The sequence below is a fragment of the Medicago sativa genome, chromosome 2 (assembly GCF_051527215.1).
Source record: "Medicago sativa cultivar Bolivia chromosome 2, Bolivia_mono, whole genome shotgun sequence".
In the NCBI taxonomy this organism is placed as follows: domain Eukaryota; kingdom Viridiplantae; phylum Streptophyta; class Magnoliopsida; order Fabales; family Fabaceae; genus Medicago; species Medicago sativa.
This window is the reverse complement of record NC_140750.1, coordinates 10637731-10659231: the sequence shown is the minus strand read 5'-3', so window position 1 is coordinate 10659231 and position 21501 is coordinate 10637731. Positions and strand designations below refer to the sequence as shown.

General features: G+C 34.3%; 1 protein-coding gene and 1 pseudogene across 1 annotated transcript; both read left to right on the top strand.

Moving 5' to 3' along the window:
- Positions 1-1916: 1916 nt before the first annotated feature.
- LOC146944436 (F-box/kelch-repeat protein At3g23880-like) lies at positions 1917-3378 on the top strand. The gene has a single exon (XM_085748790.1). The coding sequence runs from the start codon at positions 2097-2099 to the stop codon at positions 3192-3194; it is 1098 nt and encodes a 365-aa protein (XP_085604916.1). The 5' UTR covers positions 1917-2096; the 3' UTR covers positions 3195-3378.
- An 8882-nt stretch (positions 3379-12260) lies between these two features.
- LOC146944435 (F-box/kelch-repeat protein At3g23880-like) lies at positions 12261-13700 on the top strand (annotated as a pseudogene).
- The last annotated feature ends 7801 nt before the right edge of the window (positions 13701-21501 follow it).

Sequence of the window (21501 nt, the reverse complement as noted above, 5' to 3'; positions counted from 1 at the left end):
TTTTGACACTAACAATGTTTTTTACACTTTTTTTTTTACTAATACACCCATATTTTATAGGTTAACTCACTTTTACGTAGATGTATCCAAACATAAACTCTTAAACGATTAACTAAATTTTAACTAAAATCAATTTATTCAATAGTACATTTGGTTTGCATAAAAAAAGAACATGTGTAACCATTAAAATAGCTCTGGAACTATCATTCTCTTTCCTATTGCAAAAATAAAAAAGAATTGAGTAAATAGGCAATTACCCCCCTGAAATTGTAAGTTTCGTCAATTACCCCCCTGAAATTGCACAACGTTAATCAACTTACCCCCTCCGTCAAATTTTTCTGTTAGTCAACATGATGTTTTGCAAATACCCCCTGAAGTTTTGCACTTATGTGCAAAATGCTCCCGAACTTGAAAATTTATATTTTTTTTCTTATCCTTAACTCAAAAGATATTAAAGACAAACAATTAACAGTTAACTTTAATACTTTACATTGCTCTTTCATTCTTAAAGAGGTCTGTTATTTTATTTTGTTTCTGTTATGCCATTTGATTGTTCAATTCTCCATAACTTATGACTTATTTAAATAGAGACACGCCAATTCACAACAAAGTAAGCTAGAGACATGCATTCCTCATGAATAATTAATTCTAGCAGTTTCTTAAGATAAGTTTGAATAAAATTATTCTATCTTAAAAATTGAAATAAACATGTATTTTGCTAAAGTAATATAAAGTTATTAATTCTGCATTATTTTTAGAGGATATATTATTATTGTAACCTTAAATATTAAAGATAATCATTAATTGTTTGTCTTTAATATCTTTTGAGTCAAGGATAAAAAAAAAACATATAAATTTTTAAGTTTAGGGGGTATTTTGCACATAAGTGCAAAACTTCAAGGGGGTAATTGCAAAACGTCATGTTGACTAACAGAAAAATTTGACGGATATGGTAAATTGATTAACGTTGTGCAATTTCAGGGGGGTAATTGACGTTTTGTTAATTTCAGGGGGGTAATTGATGAAACTTACAATTTAAGGGGGGTAATTGCTTATTTACTCAAAAAGAATTATGGATAAATTTGCTACAACAACAACAATAATAATAATTTGGTTCAAGGTAGAAGTTTGACCTCTTTAGTCCATAGTTCTTCCTCAGCGTGTGAGGTAAACCCCTTAAATAATTATTTTTGGGGGAAATAATCAAAGTTACATCCAAACTAAATGCGTTTTTTTTGTGTGGTTTTCGGTTTGAGTTGGTTCAATTTGCGGTTTTCTATTTGGTTTGTTCGGTTTTGAACACGATACCAATTAGACCACTCTACGATAACTTCCTGGGACTCCATCTGATCATGATGTTTCTTGATTCCGCTCCTTGGGGTCAAAAGGATCAGAAAAATTGCTCTTTAGATCCCTAGTATACACACCTCGAATTACCAAAAATGTCACCAACGACCGTTAATATATATTACCAAAAATTTGCTTTGAACAACAACTAATTGTCGTTCAAAATTGTGCCTTAAATTGATCTATTCTCAAGTAATATATAAGTCTCCTTCCACATGAGAGATGTTAAGCATGTTACTTCAACCACATGTAGTACTTATTTAGAACTCTTATGATTCATTTACAAGTATTGAACACACAAGAGTGTGCAGGAGTTGGCAAACAAATCTGGCAAATATGCCTGAATGATTTCTCTTTCTCATTCACTCATTGGTTGAAACACGGTGCACAATGATTGTGCTTTTTACTTGTAGCTGACTAGCTGAGAGCCTGAGATTAAAAGAGAGAAACACAATGCTTATCACTTGAGAATAGACGCTTGACTTGTCAAATCTAATGAAGTTCGAACAATAGTTAACAACGGTTTCATAATAGACGATAATTAATTGTCATGAGGATGTTTTGGGTAGTTTGAAGTGTTCACCAAAAGATACGGAGTAATTTCAAAAGATCAATCCTCCACGTTGGTGCCCTATTTGGTCCAGCTGGGTTGCTATTTTGATTTGGCCCATTAATACTTCTTTTAAAATATGAACCGCAGCATCCATTCATCTCTTCGCTTCTGCATTGGGTAACCGCTACGGTCTCAAATGGCGCCGAGAACAACCTCCACAAAGCGGCGGCGTTTGAACTCCACCGAAAATCCTCTACTTCCATTTGATCTCGTCGTTGAAATTCTCTCTAGGCTTCCAGTCAAATCCCTCATGCAATTCCAATCCGTCTGTAAGCCATGGAAATCTGTGATCTCAGATTCAAAGTTTGCCAAGAAGCACCTTCGAGTCACGTGCCGTCATATCTTTTTCAGAAGATTTTTCAAAGACGAGTACACCTTCAATGATTGCACTCTCTCCTCCGTCTTCACAAGAAGAAAATTGACCCCCACCGCCGCCACCACGAGGCAGCTAGAGTATCCTATGATCAATCGAATTCGAATCTACGATCAAATTCGTGGCTCTTGCCACGGCATCCTTTGTATCCAACTCTATGGAAGTTTCATTATTTTGTGGAACCCTTCCATTCGGAAATTTACAAGATTGCCCTATTTGAAAATTCCGGGTAATTTCACAACATATAGCAGCTTTGGCTATGATCATTCCACTGATTCTTACAAGGTGGTTGCCTGTTCTTGCATAAAACGTGATAATGGGGTTTACGAAGTCAAAACTTTTGTGCATACTATGGGTACCGATTTTTGGAGAAGGATTCAAGATTTCCCTTGCGTTTTGCTTACTCAATCAGGAAAATTCGTTAGTGGAACTCTTAATTGGCTGCCATATAATCATTCAAGTATTGTTTCTCTTGATTTAGAGAAAGAGTATTATCGAGATCTACCGTTGCCTGATTATGTATCAGTGTTAAGTAAATCCTTATGGGTGCTAAGAGATTGCTTGTGCATACTTTCTTTTCATACTGATGCTTATTCAGAAATCTGGCTTATGAAGGAGTTTGGAAATAAAAATTCTTGGACTAAATTGTTTCGTGTTCCTCGCATGGGAGATGTTGGTTCTGGTATTTACGACAGGGCACTTTATATTTATGAGGATGATCAAGTGCTGTTAGATCATCGGTCGAAGTTGGTTGTTCACAATTCTAGCGATGGTACTTTTAAGACTCTTCAAATTAAAAGACGCCATGGTTGGATGATTCCAGAAGTCTATCAAGAGAGTTTGATTTCACCTTGTTCTTAATAGTAAGTAGTAGAATCTATGTAGTAATATAGATGCTATGTTATGCCACATGTGCATGCGGTTTATGAACAACCCATTTCAATTCTGTAACTGCAACTTAATTTCCATTTATGTTGTTTATTTTGTTTATTGCTTAATTCGTGGTTTGTTAAATATTCTTTGATGAAATTTTCAGCATGAGAAAGTTGTGTGTTAGGTTTGATTTAATTTAATAGTAGAATATATGTAATAACGTAGATACGGTGTTACGATTGTCAATTGTGTACGTAATAATGTAGATACGGTATTATGGTTGACAATTGTGCATGAGGTTGAACCCATCTATTGGATTCTTTAACTCCCTAGCTGAAACTTGTATGCTAATCTTCAATGTGTTTTGTGCCTTATATTTGTTGGTCACTTCATGGATTATTTTTCATTATTATAAGTGGAATATGTTCAATGAGAAATTGGTGTGGTAGGTTTAATACTCTAATTTAGTAAATTGTTAGGGTTTTTCCCTGGTTCTTTAATTGTGCACTTCATTATATGGTTAGTGGTTTGGTTTTCTAACATTGAAATTAGGTTCTATGTCCTTTGGCTGTCACTTGTGTGTATGTTAAAATGTTTGATGACTGCTACAAAATTTTTATGATGTATGCTGCAAAACCGTATCATGCTGGGAAGACTGAAGTAACATGAAATTTCTTGGTCTACAGTTAGAATGGCTATTTCTGTCAAATGAAAAGAATTGTGATTCTAGACTACATTGTTCCTGCACCATCCAAATAGCAATATGTTTTCTGGCCCTTGCTCTCTCTTTTTTCATTGTATTTTCAGCTGTCATTGGTCTCTTTATTTGTCCCCCTCTCCCATGCATCTTTCTTTTCAAACAGTAATGTTTAAATTAATTTGATTTTTGTTGTCCCTCTTAAATTTAATTTTATTTTCACATGTTAAATAGAATAGTTATACACGTTTGTTAGCTGCGAAGACTAAACTTTATTTAGTTTTTGATACCAATAGGACTTAAAAAATGTTATGTGCTGAGTTGGGATCGCTGCTTGAAAACACATTTTACTATAAGCTTACTTGCTTGAGATATGAGCCTTTCTGTGAGATCGCATTGGGATGCTATTTCCTTAAGATTGGATACATGTTTAGCTTTATGCTTAAGATTGGATACATGTTTAGCTTTAATTGGTAATAAAAGTTAACTTCATTCAATCTTTTTGAGACCTTTCTTTAGTGGAAGCCTTCTTTCATTTGAACAATTTCAGACTTTTAGAGGGATTTTTCTGTTCAATTTCATCTCAGATCTTTAGTCCCATGCTCTTTTAACCCATTTATTCAGTTTGTAATTGTGCACTCTATCCTGCATTTGTTAACTAGGGTATATACTTTCAATATTTCTTAGGCCAACATATATATAGCCTAATAACCTGATCAAAGATTGACTTTAGTTGAGTCTCATTTTTGACAGAAGAGTATATAGCGGCTATATATAGCCTATCCCTGTTGTTTGTGAAGTCTGAAACATTCCTTAATATTATACCCATATTCTTTCTAGAATATATCGTATGTTTGCCCCCTTAACCATTTTGTTTTCTTTGAAATGTCTGTTCTGTTTAGATCTTGTTCTATCTCTGCCCATGACCATTATTAAGAATCAAAGTGTGTTGTGTTGTGGTATTCTCTTGATGAGCATCAATTTCTAATGTCACTCTCTAGGTGTGTGATGCATGCTACCTCATTAGTTAGAATGCAAGCTCTGTGACACACAGTAGATGTGAAAAGTAGCTTCTCATCAGGTGAAATTTCCAATGATGAAATCTGATAATTTGTAGTACTTACAACATTTTAGTGAATTTGAATGAAAATGATAATTCTGAGTCAATGTTGTAAATATTGCTTTAGAGTGTCCACACTTCTAAATTGATTTAAGCTCCTTACCCTGCTTCATCTTCAAACAAAAGGAATTTAAGCTGCTCTCATAGTTGTGATATTCATATTCCACTGATTCCAGCAATGGCTGTCAGACCCGGAACTCTGACTTTTTTTACTCATTTTTCATTGCTCTTGATAACATATTATGAAGGTGAGAAAAACACAAGAAGGGGGGTTGAATTGTGTTTTGAAAAATTCTTCGTTTCTCTAAAAATTGAACACACTGATCAGAAGCTAAGTGAAACAGCTTCTGAAGTGATAATCAGAATCTTAACGCAGCGGAATAAAACAGAGAGAGAAGAAGAAAAACACAAAGCAATTATACTGGTTCCTTCCACAATCCGGAAGTAGTCCAGTCCCCCTTACACTTCCAAGGAGATTTCACTAGAATGTAATAGCTGATTACAATTGCTCAAGCACACCTGCAAGAGACTTCCTTTGCTCAAGCACACTTTGCAAGAGTCTTCCTATGCTCAAGAACACAATCAAGAGACTTCCCTGCTCAAGCACAACTGCAAGAGACTTCTAGCTAAACAAAATTACACAGAAAATTGTTTAAGGTTGAACACTTGATATACAATCAGAGGTGTTCACAATACAAATCAGATTCAGACTCAATAACTTAAGAATTTCTAAAATGAAACTTTGAGACACAGAAATTCTAAGTGAACGCAGAACAATTTCAGCAGAGGTTTGGCACTTGTAAAAATGTTGTGAGTCTTTCGTTCAGCATTACCAAATCTCTAAGTCTTCACTCCTTTATATAGAGGTGTGAAAGAGACGTTGTGAAATTGCCAGCACATCAAAGAGTCGTTGTTGAAGCTTGATTTTTCACCAATGATCTTTTGCCTGATTTGGTTATTGTCCTATGAAGAACAAATTTGAAATCCATTCCTTATCCAAAGGAACATCTTTGCAGGCGAAGCCGTATTCTGGAGCTGTTTTCTTGTCTTGTAGCGTGGACACAAAAACAGAGCAGTGGAGAAGGTCGTTGTACAGTTCGTACAAAGGTACAATGTCAACGCTTTCGTCCAAAATTGCAAGCACGTGCCTTCAAACACCTTTGAAATGACCGTTGCAAAATTCCACTAATCTTTTGTTGTCCTTTGATGAATTTCGATCCATGAAACAACTCTTGAATCCTTGAATTTCTCAAATTCAGTTGATCTTCAGCTTCTGGTGAAATGGCTTCTGATGAGGCAGCTTCTGATAATGTAGCTTCTGATGATGACGTGGCGCTTCTGGACCTCTTGTCTTCAGAAGCACTAATCTTCAGGAGCACTATTCCGTCAGAAGCGCTTTAATCTTCAGGGGCTCGAAGTCACAGTTAAGGTAGCTTATTATTGTTTGAAGGCTTTTCCAAAATAGATTACCAACCAAGGAAATCCTTAGCCATAGAGGGGTGCAATTGAACTCCTCTTTACTTTGTGTTGGTGTCTGTGGATATGCTGAAACCGTGAATCATGTATTGTTTTAATTGTCTCATTCTTGCCGCGATTTGGTGTGGAACATTAAAGTGGTTCGGGGTCTCGTTTGAAGTAGCTTCTCATGTTTATCATTGTTCGACTTGTCTTCTGGTCGTGTGCTTTCCTACTAGATGTTTTGATTTTCTCTTGGTTCTGCTAATGATTTTTAGTTGAGGAATTGTGGTTTTTGGACATTTGTTCATTTCAGGTGCTCTTGTTAGCGTGTTTGTTCATTCAGGCTTGCAGCCATAGGTGTCTCATGTTTCACTTGTTTTGAGGGGTGCGCATGTATTGTGTTTTTTTGCCACATTTGTATTTTTATACTTGCACGCCTTGTGCTTTTTTTTTTTGTGCTAACTAATATCACTCTCTTCAAGTTGGTTTTTGAATTATAAAAATATGGTCCTAAATAAAATATATGTATCCCATCAAAATAGTTCTTCAACCATCATTCTCTTTCATGTTACGAAAAGAAGAAGAATTATGGATAAACTTGATACATATACTACCTATTAATAATATTATTAATGTCCATCAAGTTGTCTAAAATGTTACAATTCTTGTACCTGTTTCATAGCTGCGAAAACTACAATTTTAGTTTTGGATACCAATAGAAATGTTTTATGCTGCGTTGAGACCACTGCTTGAGACGCTTTCTACAAGATTATTTACTTGAGACACAACCCTTCTGTGATATAAAATTTGGATGCCTTTTCCTTAAGATTGGATACAGGTTTATTAGCTTTATGCTTACTGAATTCCATCCAAGGGTTATTTATATTTTGGTGTTAAAACATAACCTCATTCATGAGACCTTTCTTTTGTAGAAACCTTCTTTCACTTGAAACATTTAGGACTTTTAGAGAGCTTTTTCCATTCAATTTCCTCTCAGTTCTTTGTCCCCACTTTCTTTAGTGGTGTTTCTCTTGTCCTCTGCATGTGCATGTGCATTTGTTAGTTGCATGTGTATTAGAATTTGAGGGTTTGACACTTCTTACCCAATTATTTAGTTGGTATTTGAACTCTATTCTACATATGTTAACTTAGCTATATTTTAAATATTTATAAAACCAACATGTATTTAGCATAATATCCTGATCAAATATCGACTTAAGTTGAGGCTCATTTTCGGAAGGAAATATATACGGGGAGGGGTTAGGAAGAAGGATTCCCTAGTGTTTGTGAAGTCTGAAATATTATTTCATATTATACCCTTATTGTTGGTGGAGTATATTGTATGTTTGTTCCCTTAGGCATTTTGTTTTCTAAGAAATGTGTGTTCTGTTTTTTGCCACTACTAAGCTCTTGACACGTGATGTAGTATTTTCTTGACGATTATCACTTTCTGGGTGTGTAATGTAAGTTATCTCATTAGTTATTAAGCAAGCTCTGTGGGAACCAGTAGATATGAAAGACAGCTTCTCATCATGTAAAATTTTCGTCAGTGAAATCTGACAATCTGTAAAAAGGTACTGAGGCAGAGCTGTTTACTTGAGTAGCATCAGTAGCAACGATTGTTCTGTTTATCATCCGATTCACTATATTACTTGAGCAGCATCAGGTTTTGGCTGTTTTTCTTTTGTTTGATTTCATATCTTGGAACATAGTTTTCCTCTTTTTAGCTTGTTTATGCTTCAAGCTAGCTTGTGCCTTCTCATATACAAGTCTTTAAAGTCAATACTACTCGCAGCTCGCTATTCTTATACAGTTGTTTTTCATCTTGAAATGTTGTGTTAATTTGGGAAATTTCTTGCCTAATTGCTATTATAGGCTCAATTAGGGAAAGTTTATTTTCTATGTGCATTTTGATTCAAAACATTAGGGCTTGATTTAGGTGGCGTGTTTGCACTTGTTCGTTCTAGAAATCCTGCACCGCGGTTATGGGGCTTCCAAATCTTCCTATATATTTAACAGGTTATTCTTATGGCTGAGCACCGAATACGTCTATTTTGTTTGTAATTTACTGAACGGAATGACATGTTAACATTTTTTATATAAGCAGTGTTCTAAAGGATTCTTATGTGATCTCAAAGTTAGGTTCGTTAACCTGTACGGGTTACCCATCGGAAGCACCATTGCATCTTTGACTTTTACAGTTAGATGCTTTCTTCATTCTTCTTTTACTTTGTATTTAAAGGACTTTCAGCAAAAACAATGCTTTGAAAGCTTTCTGAAACATTTTTTATTTTTATGATTCTGACTTCTACGGATTTGATCTAAATTTCTTTGAAGGCATTTCAACGTGCAAGTCTCTGCCTCACAACCACAAACCCCGAACAACTAGCATTTGCATTGCGGTGGTTTATGCTTCCTCTGAGATACATAGGTTTATACTGTCATTGAGATTTATCAGTCTAGTTGTTGATGAGGTAAGAACTAAGAAGAGAAGGTCTTTAACATACATACAAATATGTGAATTTATTAAACATTGTTTGATCTCGGTTTTCTCTATTAAAAGCTTGATTTAATTGTTCCAAAGTTATATCTTCCATTACAACTAAAACTACTGCAAAAGATAAATCTGTAATTACAAGGAAAATAAAATAGTTTCGGTAGAGATTTTTTAGCTTGACATTTATTTTTGTGTCTAAGCAACTAAGAATTCTAACATGTTTTTATATATCCAACATTTGTTTTTATGTCTGAGCAAGGATAATATAACATTTTTTTACCATTTATTGATGGTTATTTGCTAAAATGAATGACATGTTAGCATTTTTGTAAAAGCAGTGTTCTAAAGGATCTGAATATCTGGTTGTAACTCTGTCATTTCGTATTTAGTCCATGTCATAGAGATTCGACAAAGTTTTAGGTTGGCTATCGAGGCCTAACACAACCCTCTCCTTTTATCCGGACTTGGGACTGGCTATGTATAGCAAGGTTAACATATGCATAATCATCTTTTGGAACGGCAGATATTGTATGTTTGTTAAACTTAATAGTTGTCATAGTAGCTTCTCTCCTGTCTGTGTACTATCTTGTCTAATGAATGGGATATGCCACTTTTGGAAACAATAAGAGCATTTTGCGTTGTATATGTTTGTGTTATGACACTTCTTATATGTTATAAGACAAGAATATTCTTTGGGGACAAGGTGTGCATGTAGAGTAACCTTCCTTGTAGGTTCGTACACAGATTCTTGACATTGTTTTCGATGAAAAGGCTACTTGGAAACATTTTAGTGACGAGTAGAGCTAAAGGATATTGATGTCTGGAAAGGGTGTTACAGTCCTTTGGGTTAACATACACACCTGGCCGAATTATTGATCAAGTTTACGGCTTTGTATTATAAACCAATACCTTGTATATTTGATGTAAATAATGTGTGTCTGATTCCCTCGTTTACACATTGGATTCATGCATTTTTTTTTTATGATGATGCCGCAAAAGAAACAAGAAAAATGGACAAGGATTTGAAGACTAGTAACTTTAAAATCAGTTTGTAACTAACAAACAAGAAATTTGCATTAGAAATAGGTTTATAAAATCAGTTTGTTCTTCAAAGGATGTTTTTGGAAAGCCGGTTTCAAAACATATACGTAGGGTTTGGCTTTATTAATCTCCAGGTAAAGAAAACTATAACCATTTTTACCCCTTATATTTATTTTCAATTACCTTATCATTTTTTTCTCTAGTTTTACTCTTGTTATTAATTTTTTTCATCCTTTTTATTTTATTGTTAAGTATAATTTTTTATGAATTATAAAATAAACACTAAAATGAAGATAAATATAAAATAAAATTTTGACAATTAAAAATTAATTTAATAATAATTAATATATAAAAGATATATTAAATTAATAAGTTTAAATTACTATTATATTCTAAATACTTAAATATGTAACCAAAAAAATTCTAAATACTTAGGGTCCGTTTGGTTCGAGAATTAAGAGGGGAGGGGAGGGGGGGGGGGGGGGGGGGGGGGGAGATATTTTAATTAAAAGTGTGTTTGGTTCACAAGGGGAGGGGAGGGATTTTAAAATTATTTTACTATTTTACCCTTAAACTTAATTAAATAAGGATAATAAAGTAACGAAACAATAACGATGTAATCAATAACAACATGATGTAGATGATGAAATAATGGATTAGAAACAGGGTTTTACAAGTGGTAATAAAAGTTGTTACAAGGAAAAATTGTTAATAATATGGAATAAAAGTTGTTACAAGAAAAAATTGTTAATAATATGGAATAAAAGTTGTTACAAGATAATACAACCTATAACCTAATAATAGTAAAAGTTGTTTCATGATAATATAACCTAATAATAATAAATGTTGTTACAGGGATAATATTGAGATTTTAAATTAATATAAAGATAATTTTGGCAGTGCAATAAAATTTACTCCCCTCCCCTCCCCTTCTAAAAATTGAACCAAACACTTCAAATTAAAAATCTCTGCTCCCCTCCCCTTCAAAACTCTCGAACCAAATGGACCCTTAAAGGGCAATGCTATCCCGTGCCCCCGGGGCACTGGTTAAGAAACAATAAATTGATAGATTCTACTTATTTTACCTTAATTAAAGTGCGAAGAAATAAGTCAATTAATTAAAATTAATAAAAGTTGTATTCAATACTCTCTCAAAGGATGTTATTTTGTTTTGAAGAGGATCAAATTAAACATTTAATGATTTTGTATTTGATATTTTATTTGGATATGTTTTATCTTTGAAATTGCTAATTTATTTTGGACTTTAAAATATCTTGTCTTAGTTTAATTATTTCTACAACTTTTAATAAAAAAAATGAAAGAAAACAATATTCTTTGAGGAAAATTCACGGGATGAACAAAAAAATGGTGCAAAAAAAATTCACGAAAAAAAAAATACTGTTGTGAGGAAAATTTACAAGAAGAAATCACAGAATATTATGTTTCTAATTCACAGGATATAAATTGGTCAACTTTCAAAATTATAGTATAATAGTTCTGCCTTTTAAGAGAGTATTGAATACAACTTGTGTTAATTTTTATTAGTTGATTTATTATCTCTCATATTAATTGAGATAAAATAAGTGGAACTGATCAATTTATTGCTCCTTAATCAGTACCCGGGACACCGGTTAGCAACACCCATACTTAAATACTAATTGATAGAAATTTTATTACGAATTAAGAGTGTCCATTGTATTATTTTACATACTAATTGAACTACTAGTTTTATAAATAAGCATTATTTATAACCTTCTTAAACTTAAAAATAAGTCAATAAGGATGTCTTTGTTTCAAGTTATATTTGTTGATTCCCGGGAATAAAATGATAGAAATATGTATGTCTATGTTTGTTACAAGTTTATTAAATTTTATTCCCGGGTATAAAATGTTCATGGGAATAGAAAAATTTTCCCAAGGAAAAGGGTGGGAATAAAGTTCCCATGGAGATGGGAATAAATTCATAAATAGTTACCTATTATATCCCTATTTTTATGGTTCCTAGGAATATTATAAAGTTAACCAAACATATTTTTTCTAAATACCTTAGAATAAATTTCCCATCTTTATATTCCAATGAATGTTATTCCTGGGAATGAATTTGGTAAACTTGAAAGAAACACACCTAATAGTTCCACTAATGCTACAGAGTTCTTTTACTTCCTCCACAAGTTTAAAATAAATGTGGAACCCTTTTTTCAAGAGGAGCATGAAAAATTGCGGTAACCACACTCTTGACGGAATGGCGCTGATCAACGAAACGGATTACCACAGCGACGTTGCTTTGTCCAGTCCACCTACGGAGAAAACAACCACCACCAAGAGGCATCGCTTGAACTCCTCCACCGGAGCCCTAACTTCACCATCTTCCTCCTCCATTACTCCCGCAGATTCCCTTCCCACTCTTCCATTCGACCTCGTCGTAGAAATTCTATCCAGAGTTCCAGTTAAATCCCTAATGCAACTCCAATCCATCTCCAAGTCCTGGAAATCTCTTATCTCCGATCCAAAATTCGCTAAGAAGCATCTTCGCGTGTCAATAACGCGCTACCACCTTGTAAGCCCAATCAATCCCTCACGCGTGCCCTACATCACGACTTATCCTCTCCCTTCCTTCTTCGCTGAAGTAACCGTCTCCGGCACACTGGTAGAATACCCTCTGAGTCTGAGCACCAACCGTCTTGATGGCATCGTTGGGTCTTGCCATGGCATCCTCTGTTTCGCTCTTGATGAACGTTTCGCTCTTTTGTGGAACCCTTCCATTAGGAAGTGTGCCAAATTGCCCTCTTTGGATAATCCTAAGCGAGAGGGGAGTCACACAATATATAGTTTTGGTTATGATCATATCAATCGCACTTACAAGGTTGTTGCTCTTAATTGCTTTGAATCTCTTAGGCTTTTCAAAACTGAAGTTAAGGTCTATACTTTGGGAACCAATTATTGGAAAAAGATTCAGGATTTTCCCTCTGGTGTCCCTTATGGTGGATCAGGAAAATTCGTTAGTGGAACTATTAATTGGTTGGCAGTTAACGATTCGTATACTTCATTGACCATTGTTTCTCTTGGTTTGGAGAAAGAAATTTATCAAGTTCTATTGCAGCCAGATTATGGAGCGGTAAATGTGGTTACTAAAACCTTAGGGGTGTTGAGGGATTGCTTGTGTATTCTTGCTCATATTAATAATTTTTCACATGTTTGGCTTATGAATGAATATGGAAATAAAGATTCTTGGGGTAACGTATTTCGTGTTCCTCACATGGGAGATGTTAGGTTTTGTGCTTCAACCAAGGCACTTTATGTTACTGAGGATGACCAGGTGCTTCTCCAGTATCACGCTAAGTTGGTTGTTTACAATTCTAGAGATGGTATTTTAAAACTCATGAAACCCAAAACCTCAATGGGTGGTTTCCTCCTGTAGTCTACCAGGAAAGTTTGATATCACCTTGTTCTTAATAGTATAATGCTTTGTTATGGCATTGGTTCGTGATTTTTATGAAGAACCCTTCCATTGGATTCTTTAACTCCTTAACTACAACTTGCATGTTAATTTCCATTTGTGTTATGTACCTTATGTTTCCTGGCTACTTCATGTATTTTAATAGTCCATGGAAAATGTTGCTTGAAACATTGTTGTGTTTAGGTATAATTTATTCAATAGTTGGAGTTATTTGCTGGTTCTTTAATTGTGCACTTCATTATATGGTTAGTGGTTTGTATTTTTTATTTTTTTTTTAAGATTGGAATTATGCTTTATGTCGTTTGGCTTTCACGTGATTGTATGTTAAAATGATTGATGACTTCTACATAAATTTTACGATGTACGCTGCAAAACTGTGTTGCTGGGTTGTCTGATGCTAGGTGAAGTTTCTGTCTATAGTTAGAGTGACATATTTCTGCCAAAAGCAAAGAATTACGATTCTAGACTATTTTGCATCATTTCTCCACTCCACCATTCCAACTGGATTATGTTTTCTCTCTTTCTCTCTCACTGAATATTTTCTGTTATTTTTTTTTATTATTTTATCATTGTTTACTATGCGCTTTTGGATTTCATTGTTCCATGGTGCTTTTGTTCCAAATTTGAGCCATATCCTATGAAGTGCTAGGTTCAATAGCTAACACTGAAATGGCACTTTCAAGTGCTGTAATTTTATTCAAATGAATATACACATTCACATATATATCATCGAAAATAGGAACTAGGTTTATGGCTTTTGAAAATTGCGTTGATTGCTTGAAATTAGTGGCAGAGTATTTGCTTGTTTTTTTTTCTGGGCAATTTGAGTTTGTTGAGGTTAAACTTAGAGTTTATGTAGGATGGTAGCTTTTATCTCAACATATTAGTGCATTTGTATGCAATCTCTTGATTGGAAAGTGCTCCTGGTCCCCTTAAATGGTAGTTATATTTTGTTTAAAACGGAGCTATTGAGGAGATGAGTGTTGTGGTGTGGTGACTTGACTGAAACGTCAAATTGTAAACAATCTGTTGTTGCTCATTCTATCAGCACATGATTGTTTAAAGACAGACATGTTTCTTTTGTCCTTGCTCTCTCTCTTTTCTCATCGTATTTTTAGCTGTCATTGGTCTCCATATTTGCCCCCCTCCGCACATACATCTTTCTTCTCAAACAGTTTGATGTTTAAATCTATTTGATTTTCGTAGTCCCTCTTAAATTTAAATTTATGTTTGCCTGTTAAATACAATAGTTATACATGTTTCTTAGCTGCAAAGACTAAATTTTTAGTTTTTGATACCAATAGGACTTAAAAAATGTTATGCGCTGAGTTAGGATTGCTGCTTGAAAACACATTTTGTTATAAGCTTATTGTTTTGATACATGAATCTTTCTGTGAGATCACATTTGAATGCTAGCTTTATGCTTACAGAATTCCATCCAGGGGTTATTTATTTATTGGTTAATAAAAGCTATCTCATCGAATATTTTTATCAAGGTTTTACTGAAATATCCAAGTCCAAACAATCTATGGTTTGTTGCCTCATTCAGTCATTCTATCTGCAAATGGTTGCTCAAAGATGAAAATGTTTCTTGATCCTTGCTCTCTCTTTTCCATTCTATTTTCAGCTGTCTCTACTCAAACAGTCTGATGTTTGAATTTATTTGATTTTAGTCATACCTCTTAAAATTAAATTTATTTCCATCTGTTTAATACAATAGTTATATCCTTTTCTTAGCTGTAAATACTACACTTTTAGTTTTGGATACCAATACGACCTAAATGTTATGTGCTGAGTTGGGACCTTAAGATACCAATATCCTTTTCTTTGAAAAAAATTTGGATGCTATTTCCTTGAGATTGGATACATGTTTAGCTTTATGTTTAGTAAAAACTTGGCTATATTCAGTTTTAAACACTCATTATTATACCCATATTCTTGGTGGATTATACTCATGCTTGTTTCCTTAAGTTATTTTCTATTAAATGTGTTCTTTTTTTGTACTATTTTTTCGCCACTACTAAGCTCTTGTTTCTTCCCATGACCAATGTTGCGTCAAGTGCATTGAGTGAGCTTGTTTTCCCTCTACAAAGTGTGTTTTAACATGCAGTGTAGCATTCAATGCTAATTTTTTGTACGATTTCATATTTTGGAACAGTTTTTCCCATTCAATGCTAATTTTGCTTCGAGCTAGCTTGTGCCATCTCATAAACAAGTCTTTAAAGTCAAAAATACTCACAGCTCGCTATTCTTATACAGTTGTTTTCATCTTGAAATGCTGTGTTAATTTAAGAAATATCTTGCCTAATTGCTATTATAGGATCAATGGGAACGAGTTTATTTTCTATCGGCATTGTGATTCATAACAATAGGGCTGGGTTTGATGGCACGTGTGTGCTTGTTCAGTCTAGAAGTCCATCACCCGTGGTTACGGGTCTTCTAAATCTCCCTAAATCTTTTACTGGTTATTCCTATGAGATCTCAAAGTTAGGTTCATTAACCTGTACGGATTACCCATCAGAAGCACTATTGCATCTTTGACTTTTTACAGTTAGATGCTTTCTTCATTCTTTCTTTTACTTTGTATTTAAACTTATTTTAGGACTTTCAGCAAAAACAATGTTTTGAAAGCTTTCTGAACACAATTTTTATTTTTATGATTCTGACTTCTACGGATTTGGTCTAAATTTCTTTGAAGGTATTTCAGAGTGCAAGTCTCTACCTCACAACCACAACCCCCCGAACAACTAGCGTCTGCATTGCGGTGGTTTATGCTTCCTCTGAGATACACAGTCGTATCTGTATCATAAATTGTGCTAACCCTTTACTGTCATTGAGATTTATCAGTCTAGTTTTTGATGAGGTAAGAACTGAGAAGAGAAGGTCTTTAACATACATACAAATGTGTGAATTTGTTAAACATAGTTTGATCACGGTTTTCTCTGTTAATAGCTTGATTTCCAAAGTTATATCTTCCTTCACAACTAAATCTACTGCAGAAGAAAAATGAGTAAATACAAGGAAAATAAATAGTTTTAGTAGAGATTTTTTAGCCTGGCATTTGTTTTTATGTCTAAGCAACAAAGAAATCTAACATGTTTTTATGTGTCCAACATTTGTTTTTATGTCTGCACAGGGATAATATAATATTTTTTTACCTTTTATTGATGGTTATTTACTAAAATGAATGACATGTTAGCATTTTTTATAAAAGCAGTGTTCTAAAGCATCTGAATAACTGGCTGTAACTCTGTCATTTCGTATTTGGTCCAGTTCTTTTTGCTAAATTCCCTAAATCTCTGTTCAACTTGAGTTTGTTGAGGTTAAACATAAAACATATATAGAGTTTGTTTAGGCTGGTTGCACTTGTTATAGCTTTTGTCTCAACATATCAGTGCACTTGCTGTCTCTTGATTGGAAAGTGCTCCTAGACTCCATAAATGTTTTTAGAATGATTTTATTGAAATGTCAAAGTGTAAACAATTTGTAGGTTGTTGCATCATTCTATCAGCATATGATTGTTCAAAGACAAACATGCTTCTTTGGTCCCTGCTCTCTCTTTTTTCGTTGCATTTTCAGCTAATCCTTGGTTGGTCTCCATATTAGTTCCTCATACATTTTTTTCAAACACTTCAATAAGTAAATATAGAAATTGTATATATAAATTATATTTCTTTCCTTACAAGCTTTATCAAAAAGAAATTATGTATTACTTACAAACAAAAGATTACAAATATCTACATATAAACTAATGAGCTTATAGGTCCAATACATACAACTCTAAGAGCATCCACATTGGAGACCCTCACATTTGAGGTCTTAAACGGGTCCCACATGGACACATCACTTTTTTATTATTTTTTAATAATAGTACCTAATAGGTACTCAACCACTCCAATGGAGACCCTCTATCAAAAGGTCTAAATGGGTCCCACCAATAACTATTTATTAATGAAAAGCAACAAAAGCAATTCAAATAATGATTATTTTATTGAAAAGTGGTGTGGGGTCCACTTAAGATTGGGGGTCGAGACCCCCAATTTTTCCTTCCACATTGGGGGTACCTATTAGGTACCGGGTCTTAAACAGTAAAGACCCTACCAATGTGGATGCTCTAAGACTACACTCAAGCTGGAACGTATATGAATCTTGCATGTTACAAATAAACTCAATCTAAGGTGGAACATATTTGTTTCTCAGTCTAACTGACATGTTGCACTGTAAAACGGGTGAGTCTTCCACGATCCTAATGTTAAATCCCCCCTCTCTGTACAAAGAAGGTGACTTGTTTATAAAGCTAAGTTATCTTTTATCATTTCTTCATTGCGGAGTTTCGCGACAATCCTTTTTCCTCCTGCTGCTCTTTGTTTTGCTACAGTTCCGCTTTCTGCTGGTGTTTTCCTCTGCTGTCGGTACTTCTGTTTAGGCCAGGAGGTGCTTTAAAATTTTGACGCCTTCATGTTTGTTTTTGCGGTTTTGTTTTGGTAGTCTGAGTGGTAGTGTATGTTCGTACATAGTATTATGTCCCTTTTTTCTTGTGTTTTGCTACTGCTAGTGCAGCATCTGTGTTGCCCTTTTTTTTACTGTGCTCATTTAATATCCGAATTTTGTTGCAAGTCTGGAACATTGTTTTAGGGATTGTATCTCATAGGGTAAATTAGAAATAACTGACTGTTATGGAGACATTGATGGTGAGCAAATACTTCTAGCTCTTCCTCTTATTTATAGGCATCATCAAAAAATAATTCTGTTTTCTAATCACTATTTTTTGTTCCAACCAACTAGATAGATTATGGGTATCATCTCATTAATGATTGTGAATAAATCTCACTTAGATTCTTTATGCTATGTTTGATTTGTATAAATTGTTTAGTCGTTTGAAATTTATACAAGGAAATGCTTATCCTAACATGTCTGTTTGTGTTGACAAGGTCAATTAAACTGATAATTTACAACCATAAGTTATTTCTTCAACAAAAAAAAAATGTTATGTCTATTGATTTTCCCACACACACAAACAAATATGTTTGTTGCATAGCATTATACCAAATTAGTTAAGAAGCACTGACAAGGATAAGTTGACACCGGTAATAATTTGAAAAGGTCAAATATTTTAATCTGACCACTTGTGTCGATGTCGTGCCAGACATTGATACATGTTGGGCACCAGACACACCTTCTATCTTAATTGTCGGTGCTACAAAGCGAATTAGTCATCTTTACATTTGTCCCACTATTTCGACTGGTACATAATAATCAATCCCTGTCTGTTCCTGAACAAAATTACTGAAGGTGTAAAAGTTATCTGTTTATTTTCAATAGTGACAGCTCATTTGTTGCTATCTTGCTGAACTTTCTATTCTTCACCTGTACTACTGGCAGTTACATGTACCTATTTTCAAATGACTGAGAATTTCAAATTAATTACGTTTTAGAATGCAAATGTTTATCGGGATGTTATGTGGTAGGTAGTTTGATTGGAAAATGGAAACTCAGTTCTTGAACTGAAAAACTGTTCTTAGTTTAGTTAAAAATGAATTTTTGATAGACCTGATTATTATATTATTGCAGTTTTCTTTAACTTCTTCGGTCGCATCTTCAAAAATATTTCCAGTCATGCAGAGCAAATTTTGCAGGTTCCCCTTAGATGTATTTGTTTCCCTTTCGAATTTGTTAATGTTGCTTGAAGTGCATCAACTTTTTATCATATTGTCAACTTATTTTAAATTTTTTGAATATTATGAAATATAAAAACGGTTACAAATTTGTTTGTGTTGATTGCATAGCTTGGACTGTATGTTGATTTCATCAACAATGCTGAGTTCGAGAAAAAGTTACTTCCATTCCATTAAATTAGCCTATACATGTTACATCCCAAACTGACATTTTGGAGCTAATTTGCTGTTTTATCTTCTGATAATTTAACATAAATACTGCAGGCGATGATAGCCAGGGGTTCTAAAGGAGACGTCGACACTTGCAAAATCTATTTCTCGTCGGAATCATCTTTTGGGATGATAGATATTATGTTTGTTGAACTTAACAGTTATCATAGGAGCTTCTCTCCTATCTGAGTACTACCTTGTCTAATGAGAAAGATATGCCACTTTTGGCACCGGTAAGAGAATTCGACATTGATTCGTTTATGTACTTTTGATCAGCCATCACTTAGAGGAGAAGTTGTTCATATCAATCAATCTTAGTGATGAGCAAAGCTAAGTTATATGTATTTGAAAAGATGAGTAAATAAGGTACACCGTAATGTGGACCTTTGAAACAATTCATGTGTAGAAGTTGGAGTGAAAATAGTCTTCCATTTATTCTTGTTTAGAAGTGGCTTCTAATATCTTAGTGTAATAGAAACGCCACTCAAATTCTTAGTTTAATTACAGCAATAGTAATGAATCAATTATCAGCATTAGAGGGCATAGTGAGTCATAGATGATTGATGATGTCATACAAGGAATGATCTTCAATAAAACTAACTATTTCATGTTTTTACCTGCTAAATCTCTAGCTAGAAGTTTGTGGAACACAATAATCTCATTCCATTTTCTACATTTGAACAACAAAAAAAGCTAATCAATTTAACTAGGCTTGATATCTTAAATTTCTAAGGACAATGATGCCTTAAATTGTTGGAAACTTTTGGATGAGGGTTGAAAAAGAGAGGTTTTGGTTTCTGGATATTGGAGATTTTGAAGAGTTGTAAGAAGAGAATGATGGTGAAAATGAAGCTCTAGTGGAAGATGGTGTATATTGTGAGTGATGGAACATGAAACATATATTGATAGTACGTACATTAGTCAAAATAGATGATCTCATTTATGCACAATGATTTTTTTTTTTTTTTTTGAAGGGACGATGATTTATTTTTATTGATGATCTCATTTATGCACAATGATTTATTTTTATTTTTTATAAACAAATGTTAGTAATTAATTTTTTATATTGGTATTTTCCTGTGCTATAAGATTTGAATCTCCCACCTTTATATCCTTAACTCAAACTAGTTGATGTATTCTAATATCACTACGTGTATTTTTTTTTAATGGCAAATATATATATATATGGTGTATCAAATGAGAAGAGTGTTTAAAATGAGAGATGAGAGGAACAAATATAAACCTTTAGATTAAAATGAATGGCTCACATTAAAAGCTGCACTTTAAGTGGCACTTATCATGCTTAATTATTCCCACGCGCGTACTAATTAACACAGAGAAGTAAAGGATGAATCGTCTTCCCCAAAGCATTGACACTCAAAAGTGGACATCAAATTGATAGAAATTAATCGTATGAGAATACTCTTTCAACATACTAACTCCAATTTTGTCAATTTTCTATCTACTCTTTTCTTTTGTTTTTGTTTGTTCCAAGGGAAACAAACTGTACAAAATACACTAGAGGAGCCGCCAGCAGACACTCACAACGCCCCCCAAAGAGAGACCCCCAGCCTAACAAGCTAGGCGGGAAGAACCCCTGGGAAGCCCAAGAACCACCAAAAGCATAAACCAAAAAGAAACAACACCTAGAAAAGCCAAAAACCACCAAACCACACAAACACCTGCTGAAATAGAGAAGGAGAGAGAAGGTATAACCAGGAGGTCAGCCGAAGGGGAGAAGGCAGAGAAACCTCACCCAAACCCCCACACGGACCCAAACAAACCCCCAGATTACCCTATCGCTGCCAACACAGGACGGGTTGCACCTCCCACTCATGATAAGTGCAAGAACTAGAAGGGCACTTAGCCAGGAACCACTTCCAAGCTAAGAGTTTCGCTCTATCTACCACCGTTGCCGCTGCCGTGCTCACCCTCTCTCGCATTCATATTTGTTCTGTCAGCCTCACTCTCCTCTCCTAAACACAACCTCAAGGTGGCCGGAAGTGGAGGTTCTGATTTAGAGAAGAGCAAAAATGAGAGAGAAGAGTAGAGGTTCCGATTTGAGCAAGAAGAAAGGGTTGGGGTCGGAATCAGCACCGGCTGCGAATCGGCCATAGTTGGTGCCGCCAGGATGATGGTG